We start from the raw sequence: 25,891 nt of genomic DNA on the forward strand, positions 1-25,891 counted from the left end.
CCCCATTTTACAACATTTTTTGCCACAGTTGTTAAGTGAATTACTGCGGTTGTTAAATTAATAACATGGCTGTTAAGTGAATCTGGCTTCCCCATTGGCTTTCAAATATTGTCCAAATTTTGATCACATGACCTTGGGGGGGGGGTTTGGTACAATGGTTGTAAGTTTAAAAAACAGTCATAAGTCACTTTTTTCAATGCTGTTGTAATCTTTGAACAGTTACTAAATGAACTGTCGAGGACTAGCTATATAATAAATTTGTCATTTTTCTCACTATATCCACTAATTAATTTATATTTTTGTTTGTTTGTATGTGTGTGCTTGTGTGTCTTTCAGGCAGAGAATTCCGCACTGGCTATGGAAAATAAAAATCAGAGAGAGCAGTATGAAAGATGTCTTGATGAGGTGAGATGGATGAAATGTTGGTCTCCTATTATTTTATTGGTTTATTTAAAATATTTATATAGCTGGCCTTTCAGACAACCATTCTGAATCATAATCTAATTCTCATAGTTTCATTTTACTTAGTAGCAAATTTCTTTTTTTTAAAAAAAAGCCAAGTTTTATTAATTTTCAAAACACACAAATCATCATTATCCATTACATGTTTAAACCTTTTTCCATTATAAATTTAACAAGTCAGATAAACTATAATTCTGTTTTAAACCATTTCCATATAAACATACAAAAACCTCTTATCCAATTTCTCTTTACTTCTCTTTACTCTTATTCAATTTTATTATTATTATTTCATCTATTTCTTTCTGACATTATTCTCATTCTATATTTCTGCAAGGTTTTATTAATTCTCCCCCCAAAAAAAAAAACATATACACACAACACACAAAACATAAAAAAATCTTTTTGGAAAGTAACTTGGACCCAGGTATCTCTCTCTTCATGGACTTCAATTATATTCATGCTCATCTTACATATCATTACTTATTTTATTTACCATTCTAAGTCTTCTATATTAACTTCTCCACATATTTCACTCTTCTTAATTCTATCTTAATTAATCATCTAAATTTGAGTCATTATATTTGCATCTTTTGTCCATTCTTTATTGTCCCTTTGTCTCATTCCTTATAAAAAAAAAAAAGAAGTTTCTCCTGAAATCACTAATCAGAGTATGATGCCTTTCTATCTCCCCCTAAATTAATCAAATTAACCTTTAAAATAACGCCCAATACCCAATCCGATTTTGCTTGGTACATTCTATCTAAATAGTACATCCAGAATAATTAAATACATAGTTAAACAATAGATCTAAATATTAAAAACAAATACTATAATAGAAATTTTATAATAACATCAATACCATAATCTTATTAAACTCTTTAATTAAAACTCAATATTCTAAACCTCCCCTCATATTATTAAATTTTAAAACCAATCATTATTAAACATTTCAACATTTTAATCTCTTATCAACTCTTAAACCATTTAAGTTTTCTATTTCTAATACAATACTACAATATCATCTTATGTACCTTGCAAAATCTTTTTGAAGAAATTATACTTTATCCTTTATCCTAAAAAGATTCCCTTTTTCCCATTTAATTTCAAAACTTTGTAGCTTTTCTCCATCTTTTCCCTTTCTTTCTTCTCCCAACAAACCTTTCTACCCCCCTTCTTCTAGCCTCTGCCTTACTGGCTTCCCTTCTCTGTCGTGTTCCTTTTCCCTTTTGTTTACTATCATTATATTGATTTTGCACCTTATTTTTCCCTTTCTTAAGTGTTTTTTAAATCTTAAGTCCTTTATTTCTCTTCCTTTCCCTCTTCCTTCTTTCTTGGTCGAGTTCTGAAATTTATTAAAAATGGCTTCCTCTCCTTCTTCTTCTGCTGTCTTCATCTGTTGTAATGTTTGTTGATAGTTAATAAGCGCCATTTCTAAAAAAGGAAGGCTTCTTTCAAACCAGCTTTACCATTTTTTTTGCTTGTTCATAATCTTTTCTCAGTTCCTCAATAGAAAGAGCCATTATAAATCTTTTCTTTTCTTTTCCCCTTCTTTCTTCTTACAACAACCAGAATATTCCAAAGAAAAATAAAACAGTCCCAAAGTTATCAATCAGTCCAAACCAAGGCAGAGTTCTCACTTTCTCCTCCTGGGGTAGTATCAATCAGAGAAAAAGAAAGTCCAAATCTGTTTCTTAAAATCTTATTGCAATATATTTTAGTCTTCAAATCCTTAAGGCATCTCCTCCAACAAAGTCTTAGCATACAAATATTTTTTTTTTTTAGTCCTCTCTTCCCACTCATCGCTTAAAGCCAGTTTTCACCTAAAAAAAATAGGTTTCTTAATATCCACTTATTTATTCCGTAGGAAAAGAGGGTAGCTTTCCTTTCAGCACCACCAAACTGCCGCTTTTTTCCTCTTCTAGAAGGTATCATTCAGAAAGTCATACTTTTCAGGAATTTTGTTAAATATGTCTTAGAGTCCTAGGAACCAAGAAAAACTTTCTCCTTTCAAAACTTTCTCCACTTCCTCCTGCGCATTCTTACCCGGCTGCCAGCTTCTTTGTGGCGGCCATTACGGACCGCCGCTGCACCGTCTTGGGAAAAGGGGTTCTGCTGGCCGGGAGGGGTCTGCAACACCCCCAAACCCCTCTCCGGATCCCCCTACCTTCAGCTGCCCCTGCAGGGCAGCCTAGCTCCGTACCTGTCCGGATCGGAGCCCCAAAAGCGACTAGCGCAGCAGGGATCGCGCAGCTTCGCGAATCCCTGCCGCTCACGAAGCCGACAAACCGGAAGTCCCCCTACTTAGTAGCAAATTTCTTAAGTTAACGAGAATTATTGCAAAGGAGCCATCATAGTTAGTTTGATTTTCTCACAGATTTTGCTGCATCCTGTTTTGAAATAACAAAAGTTCTCCAGGCATCAAGGTCAACAATATCTTCTCTACTAATTTAAAATTGGGGGGTCTTTGTCTATCCATGAACTAAAGAATATGAAGTAATAAAGCTCCTGCCTTAGAATGGTAAAACCTTGGGGTTGGAAGGGACTCTTGGGTCTTCTAGTCCAGGGTTCACCAACCTTTTGGACCTCAGGGACCACCAAACTCATAATTTTAAATCCCGCGGACCAGAAACCCTCGGAAAATCCCAAAAAAAGTTTGCAGGAAAATTCCCTACCCCATTTTCCTACCAATCAATCATTTGGGATTGTAGGATACCATCTGCAGCTCTGTTCTCAGGGGGAAAGCAGCAGAAGTCTTTCTTTTTTTCCTCAAATTCCGCCAGAAATGAGTCTTCATGAGACTGGTCACACCGGCACAGCCTCTTGGAGCAGAATGCCTTGCAGGGTCCCAGAAATTCATTTCTGGTGGAGTTTGGGGGAAAGAAAGAAAGGCTTTTGCTGCTTTCCTTGTGTGCAGCCAAAAGCAGAAGAAGAAAAAAGCAGAAAGAAGTAGCCCAGTGGCCAGGCCAGGTGCATGGGGCAATTGGAGCAAGTTCTTCCCTTTCCCCCCTCCCCTCACTACCCTGTGTTGTTTGCAATGCAAGCGACACAAGCCTTGTGTTCCCATGGGCCATGTGGGCAGCTCAGCCTTATGTTCCCGTGCAGCTGGATTAATTGCTTTGGGGGGTGCTTAGGGAGTGACATTTCTCTGCAGACCACCAAAATTTTCTCACAGACCACCAGAGCTGTCCCCAGCTCACTGGTTGGTGACCACTGTTTTAGTCCATTCTACTGCCCAATACAGGATTCCTTGGACTATTCCAGACAAATGGTTCTCCAAACTTTGTTTGAAAACCTCTAGGTATGAATTAAGGAGGAATTTCATGACCATGAAAACTACAGTTTGCCTTCTGGAGTCACCAAAGCTCCATGCCTAGAGGTTTTTAAACAGAGCTTGGAGAGCCATTTGTCTGGGATGGTCCAAGGAAGTGTGGCAACTGAGAAGATTACAAATCATAGAAGATAAGCAGTTTTGCAGTAAATAGAGGAGATTATGGTAGCCAGATAAAATGATCATATATATTCTTTTCCTTGTGGTGGCCTTGGGAAAAAAATAGAATTATTCAGAAATGTTACTGACAAAGAAGATTTGGATATTGTTTGGTAAGTGGTATAGTTTGGAAGGCGTATAGTGGTAAGCAAATCGCCACAGAGCTTTTTGCCTGATAATGGTGAAGGTCATTATGATGACACCATTTTAGAGGAGTGTAACAAAGAAGCCAAATGAAAAATTGAACTTTGATCTTCACATAATAAAATTATGAAAACAGAACAGGGTTAAAAAGATACAATCCAACAATTTGCAATCCCTAAAAATTATTTAGCATGCAATTATCACTATCAAAATTGATAATTGGATAATGAAATTAAATAGAGCCATTAAGCCATAAACTTTAAGACTGGTTATTTTACCTGCATGGCTAAGAATGGTATTGCCCAAGCTAACCTCTTTGTACTGTAGATGAAAAGGAATATGTTTTTCAAACACTTGTTATATATATTAAAATTAGGTTTTACCTAAAGAATATATGGCAGGGGTGTCAAACTCATGGCCCATGGGCCGAATGTGTCAAATGCTGGCCACACCCACCCTCATTTTAGCGAAGGGGAAAAAAGTCATGTTACATCACATGATGACTATGTGATGCCACAACTCTCACACCTCTGGTATAAGGTAACTAGAGGACAAATGCTGGACAGCCCTTGACATGAAGGAAGTAAGAGGGAAGAAGACACAACCAAAATGTGACCTGAGATAAGAAATAAGAAAGGGAAGATCAGGTTTATTTTTTCAAAATTGCTGGATACATCCCATTGTGGGTAAAAAAGGAGTATTACATTTTTTCACTACCTTGAGTTTCTTATAAAGTAAGAAAGGCGGGATAAAAAGCTAATAAATAAATAAAATTATTATTTCTTTAAAAAGGACTAACGTTATTCTTTTTAAGAAGAAACAATTGTTTTCAAATTAATTGTAAATCTGTTATTTCCTCCAAGGAAAAATACATCATGTACTTGAATTCAACTATAGTGTAAACAGCACTTCATTTGTTTTACTTAATAATGAGTTTTGTTTATTAACTAGACAACCCTTGACCTGTTGGGTCATTGTTTCAGAGATATTTCCTGACCTAAAAAGAAAATAGAATTATCACAGACATGGCTGAAAATCAGTGGGAACTGCAACAATTTCTAACTTCCTATTGGGTTTCCCATTGAATTTCTTGTGGGAAATGACAGCACCGGAAACCTTCCTCCCTTATTGTCTTCTTTTCTTCTTTCCCCCCTCCCTCTCTCTGTCAATAATAAAGAAATAAACAAGAAGCTCAAATTCAGGAAATTACCATGAAAAAAAATAAAAAGTATTTATTTTATTTTAAGGTATTAACAACCTGTCTTAAGCACATGCTACATAATGTTTTGTGACATTTGTAGTAATATATTTGTTGGCATATACTGTCTAATGCTCCATCTTGGTGGTATTAGGTAATTATTCAGTGATTCTATAAATAAAACCATCCATATATCATCTTCCCAATATCTTGAGCGTCTTCGTTTCAAACACTTGGTTTATTAAAGTTTGTAGAATTCCTGTAGTATTTAATCCCTCTCTTCTCTGATTATATCACTGTTAGTTTGCAGTTGTTTTAGTGAATATATAGGCACGTTACAGAACACCCAAAATTTAGAATATTAATTGCTTATTTTTTAGATTTTGAAACCCCCAATATAGCATATTTCTTCTATGCCACTCTTATCTAAAAAGTTATAGTTATACCCTTGTGAGTTCTGACTACAGTTTTAATCTGTGTCTTGTATTAAATCATAGAGATAGCTATTTTATTTGACCTTTGCTGTCTGTGGTGCCTTAGGTTAGAGAACAGTTTTGGAAATGATAGGAAAAGGAATCAGTCATTTTATGAGAACATGAATCATTTCAAGCATTTGACTTCTATAAAAATATAAGTATTTGGAAAAAGGTTGAATTCCTATCTTAAATTCTAATTCACATGAAACAAAATTTTAAAATCAAATTAGTGAAAGAAAGGGACATCTCATTTCTTTAAAAAAATCACTTTCTTCAAAATAGTAAAATTTACATAAAGCACAAGGCTTCGTGACAAAATAAAATGGTAGTATATTGCTCATTAAAATATGAATCACATAATAAAAATATGTGGTAGACTTCTATATTTGATTTTGGATTTTAAATTTAATGATAAATAGGAAGCATTTTTTTATAAAATGATCCTAGTAGATGAGTAAAGAATTAAGTAAAATTAATTCTATACATAGTTCTATAATTCAGTTGTTATTTGATTTAAGTCAATATAAAAAATTCTATTCTGACTGAGCTGTAGGTATTTTAATTTTCTGGAGCATGCAATGCCACCTAGCTGTCATGAACATATGATCTTTTTTTTTTTTCTTTCCCCTTTTTGGTACATTCAGGGCTGCCTTTTCCATATGGAGGACAGAAATGCTTATTTCTTCCTTCCTTTAAAGCAATTTACTTATATATAATTTGACCCCTGAATTGGTCTGAATTGGTTCTACCCCTTTCACTTTGCAGGGTAAAAAATGTTGTGTTGAGGGGTCATTTAAAAAACTACCAAGTTTTGAAATTTTAAAAAAAGTAGAATCTCAATTTCTATGGAAGTTAGGAGGATTTTTTCCCCCTAATTATGAAAAGTAATTCTCAGCTATGATTTATTTCTTCTATAGGTAGCCAACCAGGTTGTACAAGCGCTGCTTACTCAGAAGGTAAGTCATTTATTTTCTCTGTGGTGTAAAAAAAATACTTTACTAAAATTATCAACCTTTTTTGTCCAGTAAATTGAACATGATGATATATTGCATTGAATCACTGGGAATCCCTTTGATTATCCTTCTGAGGCCATTGAATAAAGATTAAGAATTTATTTCAACCAATACAAAAGCAGTGTCTTGCTGCTGATAAAATCCTGCAGAGGATGCAGAATGCTCTCTGCAATTGAGCAGACTTAACTTACAAGATTACTTCAAGTTACGCTGGACCTGAAATCTCATCCATATTTGGGAGTATTACATTAAATAAATTTATCACTGGAAATATATAGCATTAAAACATGACCCCATTTTTTATATGCTAGGTGATACCATTCTTTCAGATTTGGAACAACTGATTGCTTTGCTTAACATATTCATTTATACTTAGGGCTACAGACAGCCAAATCCCTACACATGTAGTGAGACATACAACTGTTTTTAGTTTTCTTATACTGCACCTTGGAGATAGCCAATTTGGTTGGAGCTGCTGTAAAATATTAGTTGAATTTTCTCACCTTTCTCCCAGCTTATATGTGTGTAGTCTTTTTATGTGTGTACTGTATTTTAGTTATTATTTATGTATGATATTGAAGCTCATTTTTCTATAGCAAGATATGCTCTAGGGCAGTGCTTTTCAGACTTGCTAACTTTAAGACTTGGCAAGTATACCCATGATGGCTGGGGAGTTCTGGGAGCTGAAGTCCGCACATCTTGAAGTTTGAGAAACACTGCTCTAGGGTTAAAATTCAAAACAAACAGTGGTGGCATGAGAGGCAGCATAAAACCACATTTGCAGTGTGGGTTTATCTCTTTTTGCCCAGAACAGGGAAAAGGGAGACTTTCCTTTGCCTGCCAAAACTTTGATCCACCTTTACCTGGAATTTCTTACCCAATAACAAGACTGAGCTTATTCTTCTAGAAGAGAGGACCTTGCCATTTGTCTATGGAGATTCTTAATTATCCAGGCCATGGTTGTCCCAAAGGTGCTTTTTCCAAAAGGCAGCTGGACTTCCTTGTTTTTTTTCCTTGAAAATGTTCTCTTCCCTAGTTTTGCATGTTATAGCTTAATCTTCCACCCAATTTTAGTCCACTCAATTCTGTTCCCGTGTGAATCTATAAAGAGCTGTGGTGGCATAGTAGTTAGAACTCAGTATTGCAGGCTAATTCTGCTGACTGCCAGCAGTTGAGTATCATCAGGCTCAAGGTTGACTCAGCCTTCCATCCTTCTGAGGTCAGTAAAATGAGGACCCAGATTGTTGGGGGTAATAGGTTGACTCTGCAAACTGTTTAGAGAGGGCTGTAAAGCACCGTGAAGTGGTATATAAGTCTAAGGACTATTGCTATTTCTATGTGCAGCAATATGTTTTAGAGTTCCTATTGGCATAATTGAAAGATTGCAGAGGGAATGGTGGTGGCAGTTTGACAAGGAGATTGTGTGTCCAGTGATGGTTTCTTGGCTCACAATTTGAAAAAAGAGTGATGTATTTTTCTTGTATATCATATTTTCAGGGAGCCGATGGCAAGTTATTGTTTTTTATTTGGAACATATGATGCAAACCTAGGTAAAAGTAGTTGTCGCTGTATGGCCATTTCTTTAGTGGCCATTCTAAGTTATGACTGCACTGAAAAATGTTATGCCTGCTCCTTGAGTTTATGACCAGCGCAGCACCCTCATGGTCACATGATTATGATATAGGTGCTTGGCAACCATTGCATATTTACAATGGTAGCCGTGTCCCAGGGTAATGTGACTGCCATTTGCGACTTTTTCAGCCAGCTTCCAACAAGCAACATCAACGGAAAAGTTGGCAGGGAAGGTAGCAAGTCATGGTCATGTGATGTCTCCACCTATTTACCGCAGAAAAATTGGGTGCAATCACATGATGCCTCACTTAAGATTTGCACTGCTTAACTCTGATTATCCTGTCCCTTTGTGGTTGAGTTGAAACCAACCTGTGTTCCCTAAATACTCAACTAGAAGGCAGCACATAGCTAATTTCAGGACGCTAAGCAAGGTTTGAGCTAATTAGTATTTAGATGGAAAATCAACCACTTTACAAGCAAGACTGGGAGAAATATCCTGGAAGAAGGCCGAGGACAAATAATTTCTTTATACTTGCCAAGAAACTATATGGCTTTAGTCACCATGAGTTCAGCTTCATTTGTAGGATATTTCATCTATACTGTCTAAATGGTTTGCCAGTAATCAACCCAATTTCTCATGAAATGACTAATATTTCTGCATTTACTATTTTTTAGCCATTGGCTGAATGATGGAGATAATTCACCATAAATAAATAAACAAATAATATTCTATTTAGACTTTATCACATCTATACCTTCCTTCTTTCCTTCCTCCTTCCTTCCTTCCCTCCCTCCCTCCCTCCCTCTTTTAGCAGTTTGGGATTTGGAATAACACTTTTGCTTTGTAATTTTTTTTTCTGGAAACACCCCTCCCCCCGCAAAAGCTATGTGGTTGTACCTCTTGAACTCTATGGCCGTGGTTATTAGGACAGTAGAAATCCATTTGGGGGGTGCATGGTAGAAAACCTGTCCAGATCGACTTCTCAAAGCACAGAAATAATCAGCCCTTTTCAAAACTGCACGTAGCAGGTGTGTCAATGGAAGTGTTATCAGTAAATGCCTCCATGTCCTTTCAGGAAATGGGATGCACTCACACTAAGCATTCAAGAGGATGTGGGATTTTGAGTAAGGGGTTTTACACAGTTCTCACAGTGATTCATTTATTTCCTTAATGTTTCATAGATATTATGGAGTTAAAAGAGACTTTCTTGTTTTAACTCCATAGTATCTATGAAACATTAAGGAAACAAATGAACGAGTCCCAGGAGCAAATCAAAAATATATTCCATTAGTATCTGCTGTACAAATCCTGAATTCAAGGGCCTACAAGAACCAGATTAGCATTTTACAACATAACAACACTTTCTGTGAAGGTGTGTTTGTGATTGTGTTCTTCTCAATATAGCATTATCTTACTTAAAAAATATCATCCTTCCTTTTTCAAAACTACAAAGAAACCAAAACAAAAAACAGTGAAGTAAGCAGAGATAATATTCTTATAATATAATTATAGCACCTTTAGGATTAAAATTTTCCCCATTACTGCTCTTTTTGTCATTATCGGAAGATGCAAGAGGCACAGGTTCTAAGGAGTCTCTGTGAGTGAACCATGAATATAGATTAAAATGCATTTAATGGAGTGATTTGCTTGATATTGACAAAATTTGACAGATACACAGCCTTGGCTGAGTAGCACTAGCTAATTTAATATCTTGAAGGGGAAACACAAAGCATTCTAAATGTTAATGAATGTTAACTCTTACAGCCCTTTTAATGCTATCTGGACTGAGAGCATTTATACAAAAGGACAAGAAGGCAAAACTGTAAATAGGAAATTCTGCTTTGGGGGTCAATCACAAATGACTTCTATACTAATCCAAGTAAGATCCAGTAAACAGATAAGTCTTTTACTACATTACACAAGACAGAACAAAGTCATGTCACCAAGAGATGATACCTCAGAGGGGCTTTATAAATACAGAAGGAATCTGAAGAACTCTCACGAAGAATAATACCATGCAGGAACACTGATCATGTGTATTATACCATGAAATTTCAGTGGTCCTTGAAGGGATACTTTTGATAGTGTTTTTATTATTTAAATCAATTAAATTTAATTAAATAATGGTTTAAGGAATGAAGTATAAATAGCCCAAAATTATATCAAATTATTGTCTATGGAGATTCTCAGTCATCCAGGTCATGGTTGTCCCAAAGTGCATTTTCAAGAGGCAACCTGACTTTCTGGTTTTTCTTAAAACAAGATCTTATCAACTGAGAGAAAAAAACTTGAGAGATTTGTCAAGGTTATTGAATGCTCAAGATTAAATTCATAGTTTAAAATAAGCACGTTGGGTGACTATTCTTTGTAAGAATTCCTTTAGTGAACTCAATTTTGAGAAGGAAATATATAGATTTAAAGAAGAATATTTGTAGCACAGGGTTGAAATGAGAGGTCCTCTGAGCTTGGTTGTTTCCTTGCAGACCTTTCATTACCCAGAATAGGTAACATCATCAATGCACTGATGATGTTAACCTAGTTTGGGTAATGAAACATCAGCAACAAAATAGCCAAGCTCAGAGAGCACCAAGTCCCCTCATTCATACATTTGCAAGCAATGCAATTTGTTGAGTCCATGTGGTTTGGTGACTCTGGGGTTTGAACTAGACTTTGGCTAGTTTCTCTTAGCCAAATCTACTCATGGGGTTATTATAGAGGAGAAACACTGTTTTTACTGTACAAAAAAGTGGTGTGGTTTAAGATATCTAGACTTCTAATTTTACATAGTTCAGTTCTGACCATTGAAGTCTATACAGTTAGTCCCTGCCTTAAAACAGTTTGTTTAGTGCCCATTCGAAGTTACAATGACACTGAAAAAAGTGTCTTAGGATAATTTTCCACACTTACAGCCATTGTGGTATCCCCATGGTCAAAATTCGTACACTTGGCAGCTGGCATGTATTTATGACTGTTGCAATGTCCTAGAGTCATGTGATCATCTTTTGCACCCTTCTGACAAACAAAATAAACGGGGAAACCAGATTCTCTTAACAACCATGTTAACCATGACTTAACAACTGCAGTGATTCACTTAACAACTGTAGCCAGAAAAGTCATAACATGGGACAAAATTCACTTCACAAAGGTCTCCCTCAGTAACAGAAATTCTGGGCTCAATTGTATTCATAAGTAGAGGACTACCTGGACATCATGATGTTGCCAAAGTTGAGAAACACTGATCTAGCCAGTCAAATTTTAATTTAAGTTTAAATCTAGGAACAGGTAATGTCAACATCTAGGTTTTGTTGGGTAGTGTTGCTCAGTTTAAGTTCGTCTGAATTCCCAGGTCTCATAAAGCATTTATTCCTTTTGAAGTCTGTGGTTTTCAATCTTAATTTTCGCCGCTAGCTTCTCCGTATCTTATTTGTTAGAAACTCCTTAAGAAGTGGCATTAGCGCTTTTGCTTGCTTAAACAGAATACCTATAATAGTTCTCTGTGTGAGGCCTGAGTTGATGCAGTTATTACCAGAGCATCTATTTGCTGAATTAAAGGATTTAGAATTGTGCTGCACTTCAAATAAAATATCATTGCCTCCTTGTCACTTTAGTAGGCAGAGAATATATAACTTGGTTAGCCTTAGGGGTATTTTAAATAAGCACTGTCCTCGTAATGTGTGCAGGCAAAATGATTTCTTAGTTCATTCAATATTAACTTTGAATTAAAGCTAAGCTATATTTTTTCTGGCTATCTCTTAACAGAATTGTGTTATTTCCCCTTCCCACCCCCCAATCAGGCTGGCTTTGACACAGCACAAGAGAAGACAAACACTCGGGTTATTTCAGACTCCTCCACATTCTAATCTGTAGCTTCTGCTGGCTTATGTGCTTCTAATATCTTGCTAATATTGTTAATAAACACACACAGAGGGAGCTAAACATTGTTCTTTTTGGTCATGCATGCTTCCAAAAATAAACTATAGAAAGATAAGCAATGTGTCTATTTTCAAGTTTAAGACATTTACATGCCACATATAGAGCAACAGCATATAGGCATGTATTTCTTTGCTTGTCCATGTTGCTGATGCTTGACAATGGTTTAAAATCTTCTACATAAATGATGATAATATCTGTTTAAAAAAAAAAAAACCAAGCAAGTTTGGACCAGGTTGGCCTTTGGTTAGGAGACCACCTGTAAATCCCATGATTGTGGAATAGAGTAGGAAGTGAAAATATCCCTAAAAGAAGCAATAGCAAGCCATTTCTCTATTATGGTAAGACAATTCTGTGAATATGTCCATGCTGTGAATATGTCCTTACCAAGTGGTAAGATGTGTCTCCCTCTCCCCTTCTTTGTCTCACACACAAACACACCATTTTACTTACAAAAATACAGGCATTCTCCCATTCACTCCTCCATTTTAGCTGAGTCCTTTTCTTGTACACCTATTATCCAACATGCTTACAGATAGCCATTCTTGAAAATAGAATATAGAAAGAATTCAGAAAAAATAAACACTGAATAAAAAGAATAACTATATGCATTTGAATCTTCATTTTTGGTGCTATTTAGCCAGAACTAACAATTTCAGCAAAATCCCTCTTACTCCATCTCATTCCACCACAGGTTTCCTAGATATATTAAAATAACCCCACATCCATGGGAAACATAAATTGTTCCCATAGTCTGTGTCCTATATTGTCCTGGCCCCACATCAAAGGTGAGGGAGGTAAGCGGGCGGGAGAATGATTCATTGACTTGCTTGTATATCTTCTGGCTTTTGTGGACTATAATTTTTCAGATTTCATTGGAATATTAAGAGAACTAATATTCTTCACTGAAGATTTAAAGTTTCACAGGGAGGCATCAATGGAGAAGGGATAGATATGATGCCAGTGCTGGTTGATTTATAACACTGAGGTTAAGAGAAACTGTATAATATTCTCATGTCAAATATAGCTACCTCTGCTCAGTGTAGCTTTTATCTTCTTTTCACCTGCCGTTGGTTTGCTTTTCCCATTTTTACTTGGGATGAAATACAAACTTATTTTGCTCATCTTTCTCCAACACTCAGCACTATATAAGAATACTTTTAGAGCACTGTTTTTATGGGGAAGTAATAATTTAGCATATAATAATTTATATTTTATTGTATTTATTATTGTGAGTATAGTCATAGCAGAAATTATCAAAATAGTTAAATACACTCACCTGGCAAAAATATCCTTGAATAACTGGGATTAGTTGAGGATAGATGAAGCAAAGATAGAAGTTAAGTAAAGTAGTGAGTAAAGAGTGCAAGTTTAAGTGTAAGTTTAAAACTTTTATGTTTCAGAAAGTCACATTTTAAACATTATTTCTATCTATCTATCTATCTATCTATCTATCTATCTATCTATCTATCTATCTATCTATCTATCTATCTATCTATCTATCTATCTATCTATCTATCTATCTATCTATCTATCTATCTATCCATACATACATACATACATACATACATACATACATACATATGAAGTGTACTCTAGTATTCACATATTTTTTGAGGTCAGATGTTATCTTGTTGTTACTTATGCCATTTTCTTTCTTGCTCTAGGATTTGAGAGAGGAATGCTTGAAGTTAAAAACAAGAGTTTTTGACCTGGAACAACAAAACCAAACACTAAATGTGCTATTCCAGCAAAGAATGAAACCAACATCTAGCGTACTGTTTCAGGTAAACTTATTTGTAAATAAATGTTTGTGTTCAAATATATTAATAGTTTTATCCTGATTGAAATTGCCTAAAGAATGGATAGTTAGTGGTGAAGCCAATAAGAAAAAATGACATTTTATAGATACAGTAAATTACAAGAACATGGTATTTGAAAGCTGCTGTATGGCATTTGAAATGGGCAATCCAGATAGTTCTTGCCTAGGACTTCCATGTTTAGTGTCCATTTGCAATTTAGTGTTATGACTATGATGAAAAACTAACTTTACAACAATCCAAGACTATAAAGCAAAGGAAAGCTGAAGGTAGGTCATAAGCACAGTTCCACTAAGCAACCACTTCTTAATGATTGAGTTGCTGGACCCTGTTATGGTTGCTAAAGGAGGGCTACCTGTGTACACAAAGAAAGAGAGAGATGAAAATGCATTATTGTGTGAGATTGCTTGCCAAAAAATTAGACACTTTGCTGTAATAAAGAAGCAGAATAACAATCTTCCATGGGGCAAAATACTTCCATCATAAAATCTCATAATGTAATTGGATTAAAGTCTAGATTTCCACACAAACAGATGATTTATCTGAAATCTTGTGTAGATGAGTTGCATCCTGTGGTAACCTTCTCTCATCTAACTGTGCTCAGTTTTTCTTGAACTCTGATTTTCCTTTTTCATTGCAAGTTTTCTAAAGGTTATGAGAGATTTCCACAGAAAAATATGTTTTAGAGCAAAGGAGTGTAGAAGTTAGAAGACATAAGAAAAATAAAAGATGTCATGACTTAGATAAACAGAAGTGCTTTATGGTAACATAAAACCATCCTTGGATTTAGCTCTATGTTTTCCATATGAATGGGTTCATTCATATGATGGAAAGTTATATGAAGAAAAGGAAGCGCTTTCATTGCCTTCTAAATATCATATCTGCACAGTTTAAAATATGCAAAAGTCATCAACATCACACAATGATAGCCTTGTAGCTGGATCTCCCTTTGTGAATAAAATGAATAAAAGGTTAGTGTTGGGGCCAGAAGAGGGGAATATATCTCTCCTGGTCCTGCCGGCTCCCTTATCTGCATTTAGTACCATCAACAAGGGAATTCTTCTGAGCCCAAATGAAAGGAATGAGAAGGGGGATTCTGTGTTGCACTAGTTCTACTACTGGCTGGCTTTGGTCAGTAGTTGTGGGGAGGGAGAAAATGAACCTTTGAGTGTTCTGTGGTGTGGCTGAGCCCTTCCCTCCATAACCATCGGGGAGATTATTCATTGGCAAGGGATTATCTGTATGAACTGCCATCTCTGGCACAGCAGGAAATGCAGTCATATCCTTTTCTCAATATCTAGAGGCTGTTAAAATTGGATGGAGTGGAAATGGGTTCATGCTTATTGCCCCCAAACTAATGGCTGGAGGTTTAGACACTGACAATGTAGTGATGCTTTCAGGCATATCAGCAGCATGAATGCTCATTCAGAAATGACACAAGGAAAATGAAACCTTTTTTGCATGTTCCATATTTCAACTGAATGTGCGTGTCACCAAACAGAACAAAATGCACCAATTGCATGTGGACAAGTGAACTGATCTCACCGTGAGATCAAACAGAGAAGTTTCAGATGACAGATAACAGATAATCAGAGTTGGAAGGGATCTTGTAGATCATCTAGTCCAACCCCCGCCTAAGCGGGAGACCCTACACCATTTCTGATAGATGGCAGTCCAATCTCTTCTTGAAAGTCTCAAGTGATGGCGCTCCCACAACTTCCGAGGGCAAGCTGTTCCATTGGTTGATTGTTCTCACTGTCAGAAAGTTTCTCCTTATTTCCAGGTTAAATCTCTCCTTGTTCAGTTTCCATCCATTATTCCTGTCTGGCCTACAGACGCTTTAGAAAATAGCTTGACCCCTTCCTCTCTAAGGCAGCCCCTCAAATATTGGGAGACTGCTATCATGTCTCCCCTGGTCCTTCTCTTTACTAGACTAGCCAAGCCCAGTTCCTGCAACCGTTTGTTGTATGTTTTAGCCTCCAGTCCCTAATCATCCTGGTTGCTCTTCTCTGTACTTTTTCTAGAGTCTCAACATCTTTTTTATAATGTGGTGAACAAAACTGGATGCAGTACTCTAGGTGTGGTTTTACTAAGGCTTTATAGAGTGGTATTAGTACTTCCCTTGATCTTGACTGTATCCCTCCGTTAATACAACTTAGGAGTGCATTAGCTTTTTTGGTTGCTGCTGCACACTGCTGGCTCATATTTAGCTGGTTGTCCACTAAGACTCCAAGATCCCTCTCACAGTTACTGCTATTGAGCCTGGTTTCACCCAGTCTATATGTATATTTTTGGTTTTTTTTGACTAAGTGTAGGACTTTACTTTTCTCTACATTGAATTTCATTTTGTTAGATATGGCCCAGTGTTCTAGTCTGTCAAGATCCATCTGGATCTTGAGCCTATCTTCTTTGGTAAATTCCCCTTCTATTTCCTCATTTAAGTCGTTAATGAAGATATTGAGGAGTACTGGGCCTAAGACGGAACCTTGTGGCACCCCACTGCTTACTTCACTGCATGTAGACTTAGACCATTAAGGACTACTCGTTGAGTATGGTTTGTCAGCCAGTTGCGTGTCCATCTAGTGGTGGTGCTATCTGTTCCACTTTTTTCTAGCTTACTAAGAAGTAGGTTGTGGTCTACTTTGTCGAATGCCTTGCTGAAATCTAAATATATTATGTTAAGTTTCATTCCATACCTCTCTAATTGGAGAGACTAGGTTTAGATTTTTCCAAAATTGTTTTTATGTTATAGTGCAAACTCATGCAAGCCATTGATTTTAGAATGAGAGTGATAGAAGTATATTAATAATCCAAGCACATCATAACCCTTCTCACTTGCACAATTCTATCTAAAAAAATAGAATTACTATTCAAGATACCTCTGTAGGAAAAAACAACAACATACAATATCAGAAGAGAGTAAAAAAATGAAATGGATTAGGGAAGATACCACAGAACATTGCTTCTGGAATTCTTTCTAAATCTTGGATAATAGCAATTATTTGGAACCTATGATCAGAAAGAAAGAAAGAAGGGCATTGGCCCAGACGCCTCTCCCATAAGGATGTGCTAGGTCGTCCCCCCTACCTCCTGGTCAGATCTGGCTCATTTTTAGTCTGTGTTGTTGTTGCCTTCCTTTCCTACCAAATTTGGAGAACTATCCTGCAGATGGACAGAGTCCCAAGATCCTTTACTTAATTTCCTTCTGCCATTCTCTTGGGTTGAATTTAAAAAAAACAACAACCCTCCAAATAAAACTTGTTCTTACTTTTTATCCTATTGATTTGACCACCCGGAGATGTAGGTTCCATGTTTTGTCATAACTGTGAGAAACTGAGTTAATTTTGTGTCTGCCCTTTCTTTCCTTGTTTTTCATCTACCCTCATTCTTCTATTTGAGCGATGAGTGAAAAATCTGGACTGAAACGTATTTGGATTAGCTACCACAGTGATATCTGCAGAGAAGACACATAAAATGATGTCCTCAGAGAAGCGCAACTGCTTGTAATGTTGATGGTGGAGTGTTGGTATCTGGCACATTTTTTCTGGCAGTCTGTCTAGTTAATGGTCCTTTTTAATGCTGTCTTGGTTCTACTGAAATGTACAGCTGTTTTTACATCTTTTTATTGTGTTTATATTGTTTTATTATATTTGCTCATTTAATTTATTTGTGCTCAATTTTAGAAGTGGTGTTTGTACTTAGTAATTGACTCCAGATGAATAATAGCAACAGCTAATAGACACCATAATCACTCAGTATTTATAAAGCACAGAAAATACAGCACACGCAGTACAAGATAATACAAATGGATTGCTGTTTAATGGTTCAAGGGAAAAAATGAAGGAAAAGGCTTAAAGGGGAGATGTTCTCCTAACTAGCATATTCTAAAAAAAAATCAGAAACAAGTAAAAGAAAAAGGAATATAACAATAACTTACTAGCAGAAGTGTAATCAAATACTGAGAGGACTAGGGGTGACATGATAGCAGTGTTCCAATATTTGAGGGGCTGCCACAAAGAAGAGGGGGCCAACCTTTTCTCCAAAATACCTGAAAGCAGGATAAGAAGCAATGGATGGAAGCTAATCAAAGAGATGACCAAGCTAGAAATAAGGAGAAATTTCCTGACAATTAGAACAGTTTATCAATGGAACAACTTGCCTCAGAAGTTTTGGGGGCTCCATCACTGGAGGTTTTTAAGAAGAGATTGGACAACCATTTGCCTGAAGTGCTTGAACAGAGGGTTGGACTAGAAGACCTCCAAGGTCCCTTCCAACTCTGTTGTTCTCTTATTTAAACAAAAGTTTTCTATAGCTTTCTAAAGCAAGGCAGAGAGAAGGCTAGAAAAGAGAAGAACAAAAAAAGCTCCCTCATATGAGGCCAGATTTTTCATTGATATAGTCCTGTATTGATACTGATTTGCATCAGTCCTCCACATGCTCTAGAACAGGATTTTATCCAGATTAATTTGTAGCTGCAAGGAGAGCTGAAGGCAGCCAGACCCCCTCCTCATCCTAATCTAGACCTCCAGATAGTTCTCAATGTGGATAAAATAAGAAAAATATAATAAAGTAACAAAACATAGTGTGGTGGCCTGCCGATGGCTGACGGAGCTGGCAGCAGAGTTGGATAGTAGCGAGGAGGTTGGGGAAGAACCTGGACCAGTCTTGGAGGCTGAGGAGGGCTCGGATGAGGACTCTGCATTGGCGGCAGGGATGGGGCGAGAGCAGGCTGGCAGCAATCAGCTGCCTTCAGACTCAGATAGCAGTGAGGCGGGGGAGTTTCTGGAACCGGTTCCCAGCCTACGCATGCGCAGGGCTACCAGAAGACAAGAACAATTGAGAAAGCAGGGTCGACTCAGGAATAAGGCCACACCTCGGAGATGATTGGCCCCTCCCATAGGACATAAAAGAGGAGCAAATGGGACGTGAGCTTTTGCAGGAAGCAATTAGTTCATTGGGTCGATTCAAGCTTTGAAAAGTTCTGTTTGATTCTGTGTCAAGTTTGGCCTTGCCCTGCGACTGGCAATTAGTTCTCTGGCTACATTCCAAGTGTGATAAGGTGGGTGTTTATAAACATTCCCCTGAAAAACTGTTTGTGAAGCCTTGAAGGCTGTGAATGAACGTAATTCACAGCTGTTGAAATAAAAGAGGTTTTGCTGGAACTAAGATTATGTTTTATGCTTTCTAAGGAAGCCCGGGTACACACATAGAATAAAAACAGAACAAAAACAATTAGTTGTCTGAAATTAGTGTCAGTAAATGGTAATTCTGCATATGGGCCAAACAGCTGTTAAGTTAGAAATGGCTTTACTGATCATTTATAACCACCTATGGCAAAGAGAGCAAAGTTTGGCATCAAGTCACCTTGGATATGGATTATCTGGTGGGCTGATTGGAGTAGCAGAAATTCTCTTTAAGTGATATTAAAATTGAGAATAGGGACAAGATTTTTTCAAATAATCTTGTCTGAAAGACCAATGTGACATGTAAATCATTAACATTATTTTGAATTCTGCCTAGGGGAAGAACTAGAGAAAGCATGGGTTTTAACAGTATAGTCACACTGGATATTTCTACATATATTCCTAAGAAAGTCTCTTAATTATAAAACGTTCATCATTCTTTGAGAGATCTTTTTTAAAATACCTGTTACAGTAACATAACATTGATAACACAAAATCAAGACACATAATCAAGATACACAGCACATGCTACTTAAATCAGCACAATTTTTCTTACCTTTATAGGAGAAAGATGTAACAATATGAAATTTGACTGCAAAAAAGTCAGCTAAGTTACAAATGAGGCCCAATGTTTAACATATAATCAAATTATCCCTAGAGAAATCATGGCCAAAACTGAACTAATATATCATAATAAACCAGTTATTTTAATACCATTTCTCTGTAGAGAAATCAATATAAGTCAATAGCCACTCTACTCTTACTAATACACATTTAGTATGCTATTATTTTACACAGTTTTATACATTTAAATAAAACCAATGACAAGTAAACCTTTTTCCTGAGGAATATCCTAAATAAAATAAGATTTTTAGAGCACCACCTAATATGTATAAAAACTGCCTCCTTAGATATAGATTTGTATGACCTGTAGACAGAGGTCAGTGAATTTTACAATTTTGAAATAAGGTATCTCTAATAAACATTGTATAAACAATTTTCATTTCTTTATAAGTCTGATGAAACTGATGAAATGCATACATTTACACAATGCAGTATTTATGGGTCAATACCATTTACATTTCTTCCTCATGCTTCCTTAAAGTTAAAATTTTATTAATATATACTCTTAAAATTTAATGAATTCAACATTTGCTCACATTTATTGGTTCTCAACATATGTTTGAATGACATAATGCCTGTATCGTGCCGGTTTAATATCTCTGTAAAATGATTTTGAACCAAGCTCTTATCATTCTTAATACAAAAATAAACTTGTTAATTTAAATTTGAACATTAAGTTCTTGGAACCACAACATGCCTAAAACATTGTGAGTATACCTTGAATGTATAGGAGCTATACCAGGATTTTCTAGCAATGTCCTTGAGGTTATGTTGTTGGTTCCAATGATATTGCTTCATGATACCGTCTGGAAAAAATTTGTACCATTGTGACTTATTTTAGTTTTTAGTTCGTTTCTCTGCCTTTCTGCGCTAGCTCTTATTATCTGTGTTCTTATTCCTTATTCTGGTGCAGATAGTCCTCGATTTACAACCACAATTGAGCCTAACTTTTCCATTGCTAAGCAAGTTGTTAAGTGAATTTTGCCCTATTTTACAACCTTTCTTGCCATAGCTGTTAAATGAATTACTACAGTTGTTAAGTTAGTAACACAGCTCTTAAGTGAATCTGGCTTCCTTCTTGATTTTGCTGGTCAGAAAATCGCCCCGAGACATTGCAACCATCATAAATACATGTCAGCTGCCATGTGTCTAAATTATGATCACATGACTATGAGGTTGCTACGACAATCATTAAGTGTGCATAGCAGTCATAAGTCGCTTTTTTCAGTGCCGTTATAACTTCAAACAGTCACTAAAGTAATGGTAGTAAGTTGAGGACTACCTGTATACTAATTTAGTTTACCTCACTAGCTTTCATGAAGTTTAGTGCTGTATTTATTGCAGCCACAGGAAAGATGTAGAAACAAATTATATCCTACAGAGCACCTTGAAAAGTACTGTACATTGTCCACATTGACCAAAAAGACTAATACCTTGCCTCGGTAAACCAAAAAGAAGAGCTATGGATCATTGGTTTGAAAAAAGGACAACGCTGCTCTCTCTCTCTCTCTCTCTCTCTCTCTCTCTCTCTCTCTCTCTCTCTCTCTCTCTCTCTCTCTCTCTGTATAAATATACACAGGTCCACATTCAGCGTAAAGCAGCAATTTTCATTTTTTATCTCGTTCTTTTAAATCTCATAGCTGAGGAGAAGTAATCTTGTGAGAAATAGTTCCTTGCATTACTCATTTTTGGCACATTCAGCTTCAGAGCAAAGTTCACAATAAAAAAGATGAAAACATAATTTTCATTCTTAGTTCTGAAAAGGTGTAACCTCAAGAATTTCAGTGCACAGTCTCTTACTTTGATAGATAGATGTAGGTACATTCTCCCCCCCCCCCCTCTCATTTTTGTTTCTTGTAACCAGTTGAAAGAAATAATAATAATATTACTCTAGATCAATTTTATGCCAGGGATGTTTTCTGCAATATGTTCAAAGGTTTTTATAATTAATATAGTTTAAAAAATGTCAGTGCCACACATTTTTCACCATCACCCACTGAGCCACAGACACTCAGCCATACATGCACACACAGAGAGTGGCTGGCAACATCGCAAAGCTTGACAATATTGAGAGAGAAACATTTGTGTTTATCTCTGGGATTTGATTGTGTAGATTGGCACATTAATTCCTTGGTGCTAGAAATTCAGAGCATCCATTTTTGGCAGTAGATGTCACACAAGGGAAATTTAATTCTCATCATGAGAAGATGAGATAAACCAAAGTCTGATCCAAAATGGCTAGCCTTTCTCCAAACTAAGCATTCTGACATACTGCATGTTTCCAAAGTGAAATGTTTTTATTTGGCTTTGCCTCAAGCCAGCATCTTATCTGGGTGAAGCAGCACCAGAGACGATATCTCAGATTAATCTTCCCATCTGTAATCCATACTATATTCTACTCCTTTGATTATTGTCTTGAGGTTAAGCTTTCAACTTATTTTATGGTGTTGCCTGTTGCGTTATATGTTTCTAATGTGTAATATTTTGGCAAAGAAGACATTTTTATTTGCGATTGTGGTTCTTTTTTTATGGAAATCTCATGTGTTCCATATAAATAAGCACAGGCCTCTTGATTAGATTAATACACTTTCCCTATACTTTTGAGATTATTTGAATGCTCAGAAATGTAAAATTACTTTCAGCAGGGCTGGGAATATTTCAGCTTCTCGAGAAACATCAGGAAAACAAAATTCAGAACATATATCGAGCCTGGAGCAAGAATTGAGAGGGGGGGGGATTTGTCTACAACCTACACCTTCAATTTTCTGTACTTAAAACACCAAATATGACTGGTGAGATTTTAAGAAGTGGATGGGAGATTTATAAGCAAAGGAATTGGCTCCAAGATTTCTCCAGTTCTCCATTGAGCTGCTCCGAGCATCCAGAGAGTGTGGGAGGGGTGTGCTTAGTCTCTGTTTGGATAGGCTGGGCTTAATTGAATAGGAAGCTGTTACTCCTCCCTAGCGTCCCCCAGTTTTAGCTCAGCCTTTGGTGTGACAGACAGCTTATCCTTGGCTGGAGCAGGAACATTTCAGGTTTGATTAGATAGTCAGTATTCTAAATTCTTTGACCATCTTTCTCAATTCCGACAGCAATTTTTGGGGAACAAAAGGGAAGCAGTCGGAATGACGCAGATCACTTTGGTGATCAGGCCAATTGCCTCCCACAGCGATTGTAATTTGCTTCGTGTTTTCGGCAGCCACGCTTTCCCCAGAGATCACGGTTTGCCACTCTGAATATTTTCTGTCTTGCCATTGCGATTCAAAATTTGAGCCGTTTTTAAGATAGCGCGCTCATTCGGTTCCTAATTACCTTTCACCAGCGGCGTTTCCTCCCCTAGGATTTACAGGGATGAGGGTGATGGAGCCCTCCTGGTCCCCTCTTTATCGTTCAGTCACACAGTATCCGTTTTTTGGTGCCCTTTTAAACAACTGTCCGACTAAGGTTGTAGCGGTGTTGGCGCCAAAACAAAACAACCGACCAGCGCCATTTTAGAGTTGGGCAACGGTCATTTTGGCTTCGCCATTTTATCCACGTTGCATCGTATGGCCGTATTCCTGAATTTTACTTTTCCTGTGAGAGGCTTTAATTTCTTCAAAGCTTAACACCGCTTATAAAGGAGAATTAAAATTTGCAGCTCCCTTTACTCCGGTTTCAGGGAGGTATAAGTAAAGATTGTTGGCTGCCCTCACAGTGAACAAACAAACATACATACATACAGTAGAGTTATTCATACTCTACTACATATATACATACATACATTCATACATATACATACACATACACATATACATATACATATACACACACACACACACACACACACACACACACACACACACGTGTATATTTGTACTTAGCAATACCACGTCAGATCAGCCTGATCAGTCAGCTGTTGTTATTTTCTTTCTTTGAATTGACCTGGCATTGAGCATTATCAAATTAGACCATTTGTAAATAATATTTTTATTGCAAAAAAACATTAAAATTCATTAACATAAAATTAGATAATTAAAAAAAGGGGAGTGAAAGTAGAGAAAGGGTCTCTTGCCCCTGTGTTGGTGCAGGACCCTGGACCCGCCAACCGTCCATATATAGATATACTCACAGATATATATATATTTCAATATATTGTTATTCATACTCTACTACAGATTAATTTATAATCAGAGTAACTACAGAATTGCAATGGCAAACAGAGGTGGCACTAAGACATGGGGCCTAGATAAGTCCAAGAAATCTAAGGGTCCTTCAAAGGCTGCAGAGAAAGATGCTACCTGATGCCAGAAGGCATTGGAAAAGCAAATTGAGAAACGCTGAAAGAACTTCTCAGCCTCCTCCCCCAGTTCCACTATCTCAGATGCAACAGCCACCAGTAGCCCTAGACCTGTCCATGCCACCCAGGCCGGCTAGCACCTTACAGGCCTACCAAGCGTAAATATCCTGAGGCGGGCCCCCGAAGCGACCTTCACTCCAACAGCGGCTGACCTACGACAGGAGGAGTTCCTGCCAGATGAGGTACCAGAAACTATGAAGGCATGGATGGAGCTTGCAATCCACAGAGGAATCGCAGCCAGGGTCCAACAATCCTTGATGACCAGACAGATACTAGTATTGGAATGTGACTCTCAATCAGTAAGATCTCTATGCAGAACTGACCTACATTATCCTGAGGTACCTCCTCAAGGGGAGTTTTTTTTTCATTTCACATATGCATCCAGAAGTACTCTCATGGGGGAAGCAGAGAGACTGTGCCTTTGGGCGGAAAGGAACTTAGCCTCTATCAGAGCAGAGCATGTTTCCGGCCTGACAACACACAGGCTAAGCAGACTGGCTAAGCAGGGCCACGATTGACCAATCAGAGTGGCGTCTGCATCTAGACCTGTTTCAGGAGGCAGTCCAGAGATTTGGTCTGCCAGTTATAGATCTGTTCGCTTCTCCCCTGAACTCCCAGTTCCCGAGATTCTTTTCAAGATACCCATCCCAGGGGGCAGAGAACATCAACGGCCTCCGGCCCTGGGGTCTCCTATATGCCTTCCCCCCTCTCCCATTGATACCCAAAGTGGTACAAAAACTACTGGACGAGAAAGCGGACCTGATCTTGGTGGCACCCTACTGGCCCAGGAGGCCGTGGTTTGCGGATCTCAGAGGCCTGTTCACAGAAGAACCGTGGAAAATTCCACCGCACAAAATTCAGCTCACCCAAGGACCGATCCAACACCCGGACCCTCAATGGCTCCACCTAGCCATTTGGAGGTTGAGTGGCAACATCTAAGAAAGGAGAATTTTTTGGCCAGGGTGATTAATACCATTCAAGCAGCTCGGCGCCCTTCTACAAGCCACATATATAATGTCACATGGACTATCTTCTTCAAATGGTGCACCAAATCCAGGGTGGACCCATTTTCGCCGTCAGTTGCATAAGTTTTAGATTTTCTCCAAGGTGGTCTCGACAGGGGCCTCTCTCCAAACACTTTAAGATGACAAGTGGCAGCCATTGCCTCAGTGGTGACTTGGGAAGGTCTACCATCTATCTCCCATCACCCACAGATAAAGAGTTTTCTTAGGGGTGCCACAAATTTGTGTCCGCTAGTAGTGCATTGTTACCCGACCTGGGACCTTAACAAGGTACCCACAGCACTCATGAAGAGTCCATTTGAACCCCTGAAAACTGTTAGCCTCCATTTTCTCACATACAAGGTTGTTTTCCTCGTGGCTATAAGATCAGCATGTCGTATATCAGAAATCACAGCCCTATCGGCCCGAAAGGACCTCTGTATATTCCACGCTGACAGAGTGGTGCTTCGACCAGACCCCACGTTCACGCCTAAAGTTAATTCTGCCTTTCACAGGTCACAAGAACTAGTTCTCCCTAACTTTTGCCCCAGACCTTCTCAGGGCCTAGAGCATCAATGGCACCGACTGGATGTCCACAGAGCTCTCCGTACTTACTTACATAGAACGGCTCCTTTCAGAAAGAC

General features: G+C 37.5%; 1 protein-coding gene across 4 annotated transcripts in view; it reads left to right on the forward strand.

Annotated features, from left to right (window-relative positions):
• NCKAP5 (NCK associated protein 5) overlaps window positions 1-25,891 on the forward strand; it is a 711,275-nt gene that overhangs the window by 525,506 nt on the left and 159,878 nt on the right. For all 4 annotated transcript variants that reach the window (XM_087950139.1, XM_087950137.1, XM_087950138.1 and 1 more), the window contains 3 exons: window positions 337-405; window positions 6,685-6,723; window positions 13,951-14,070. In XM_087950139.1, the coding sequence (XP_087806265.1) occupies window positions 337-405; window positions 6,685-6,723; window positions 13,951-14,070 (228 nt within the window). The remainder of the gene's footprint in view (window positions 1-336; window positions 406-6,684; window positions 6,724-13,950; window positions 14,071-25,891) is intronic.

Source organism: Notechis scutatus, chromosome 1 (genome assembly GCF_049901735.1).
Source record: "Notechis scutatus isolate UNSWTSFEM ecotype Mainland chromosome 1, rNotScu1.2, whole genome shotgun sequence".
In the NCBI taxonomy this organism is placed as follows: domain Eukaryota; kingdom Metazoa; phylum Chordata; class Lepidosauria; order Squamata; family Elapidae; genus Notechis; species Notechis scutatus.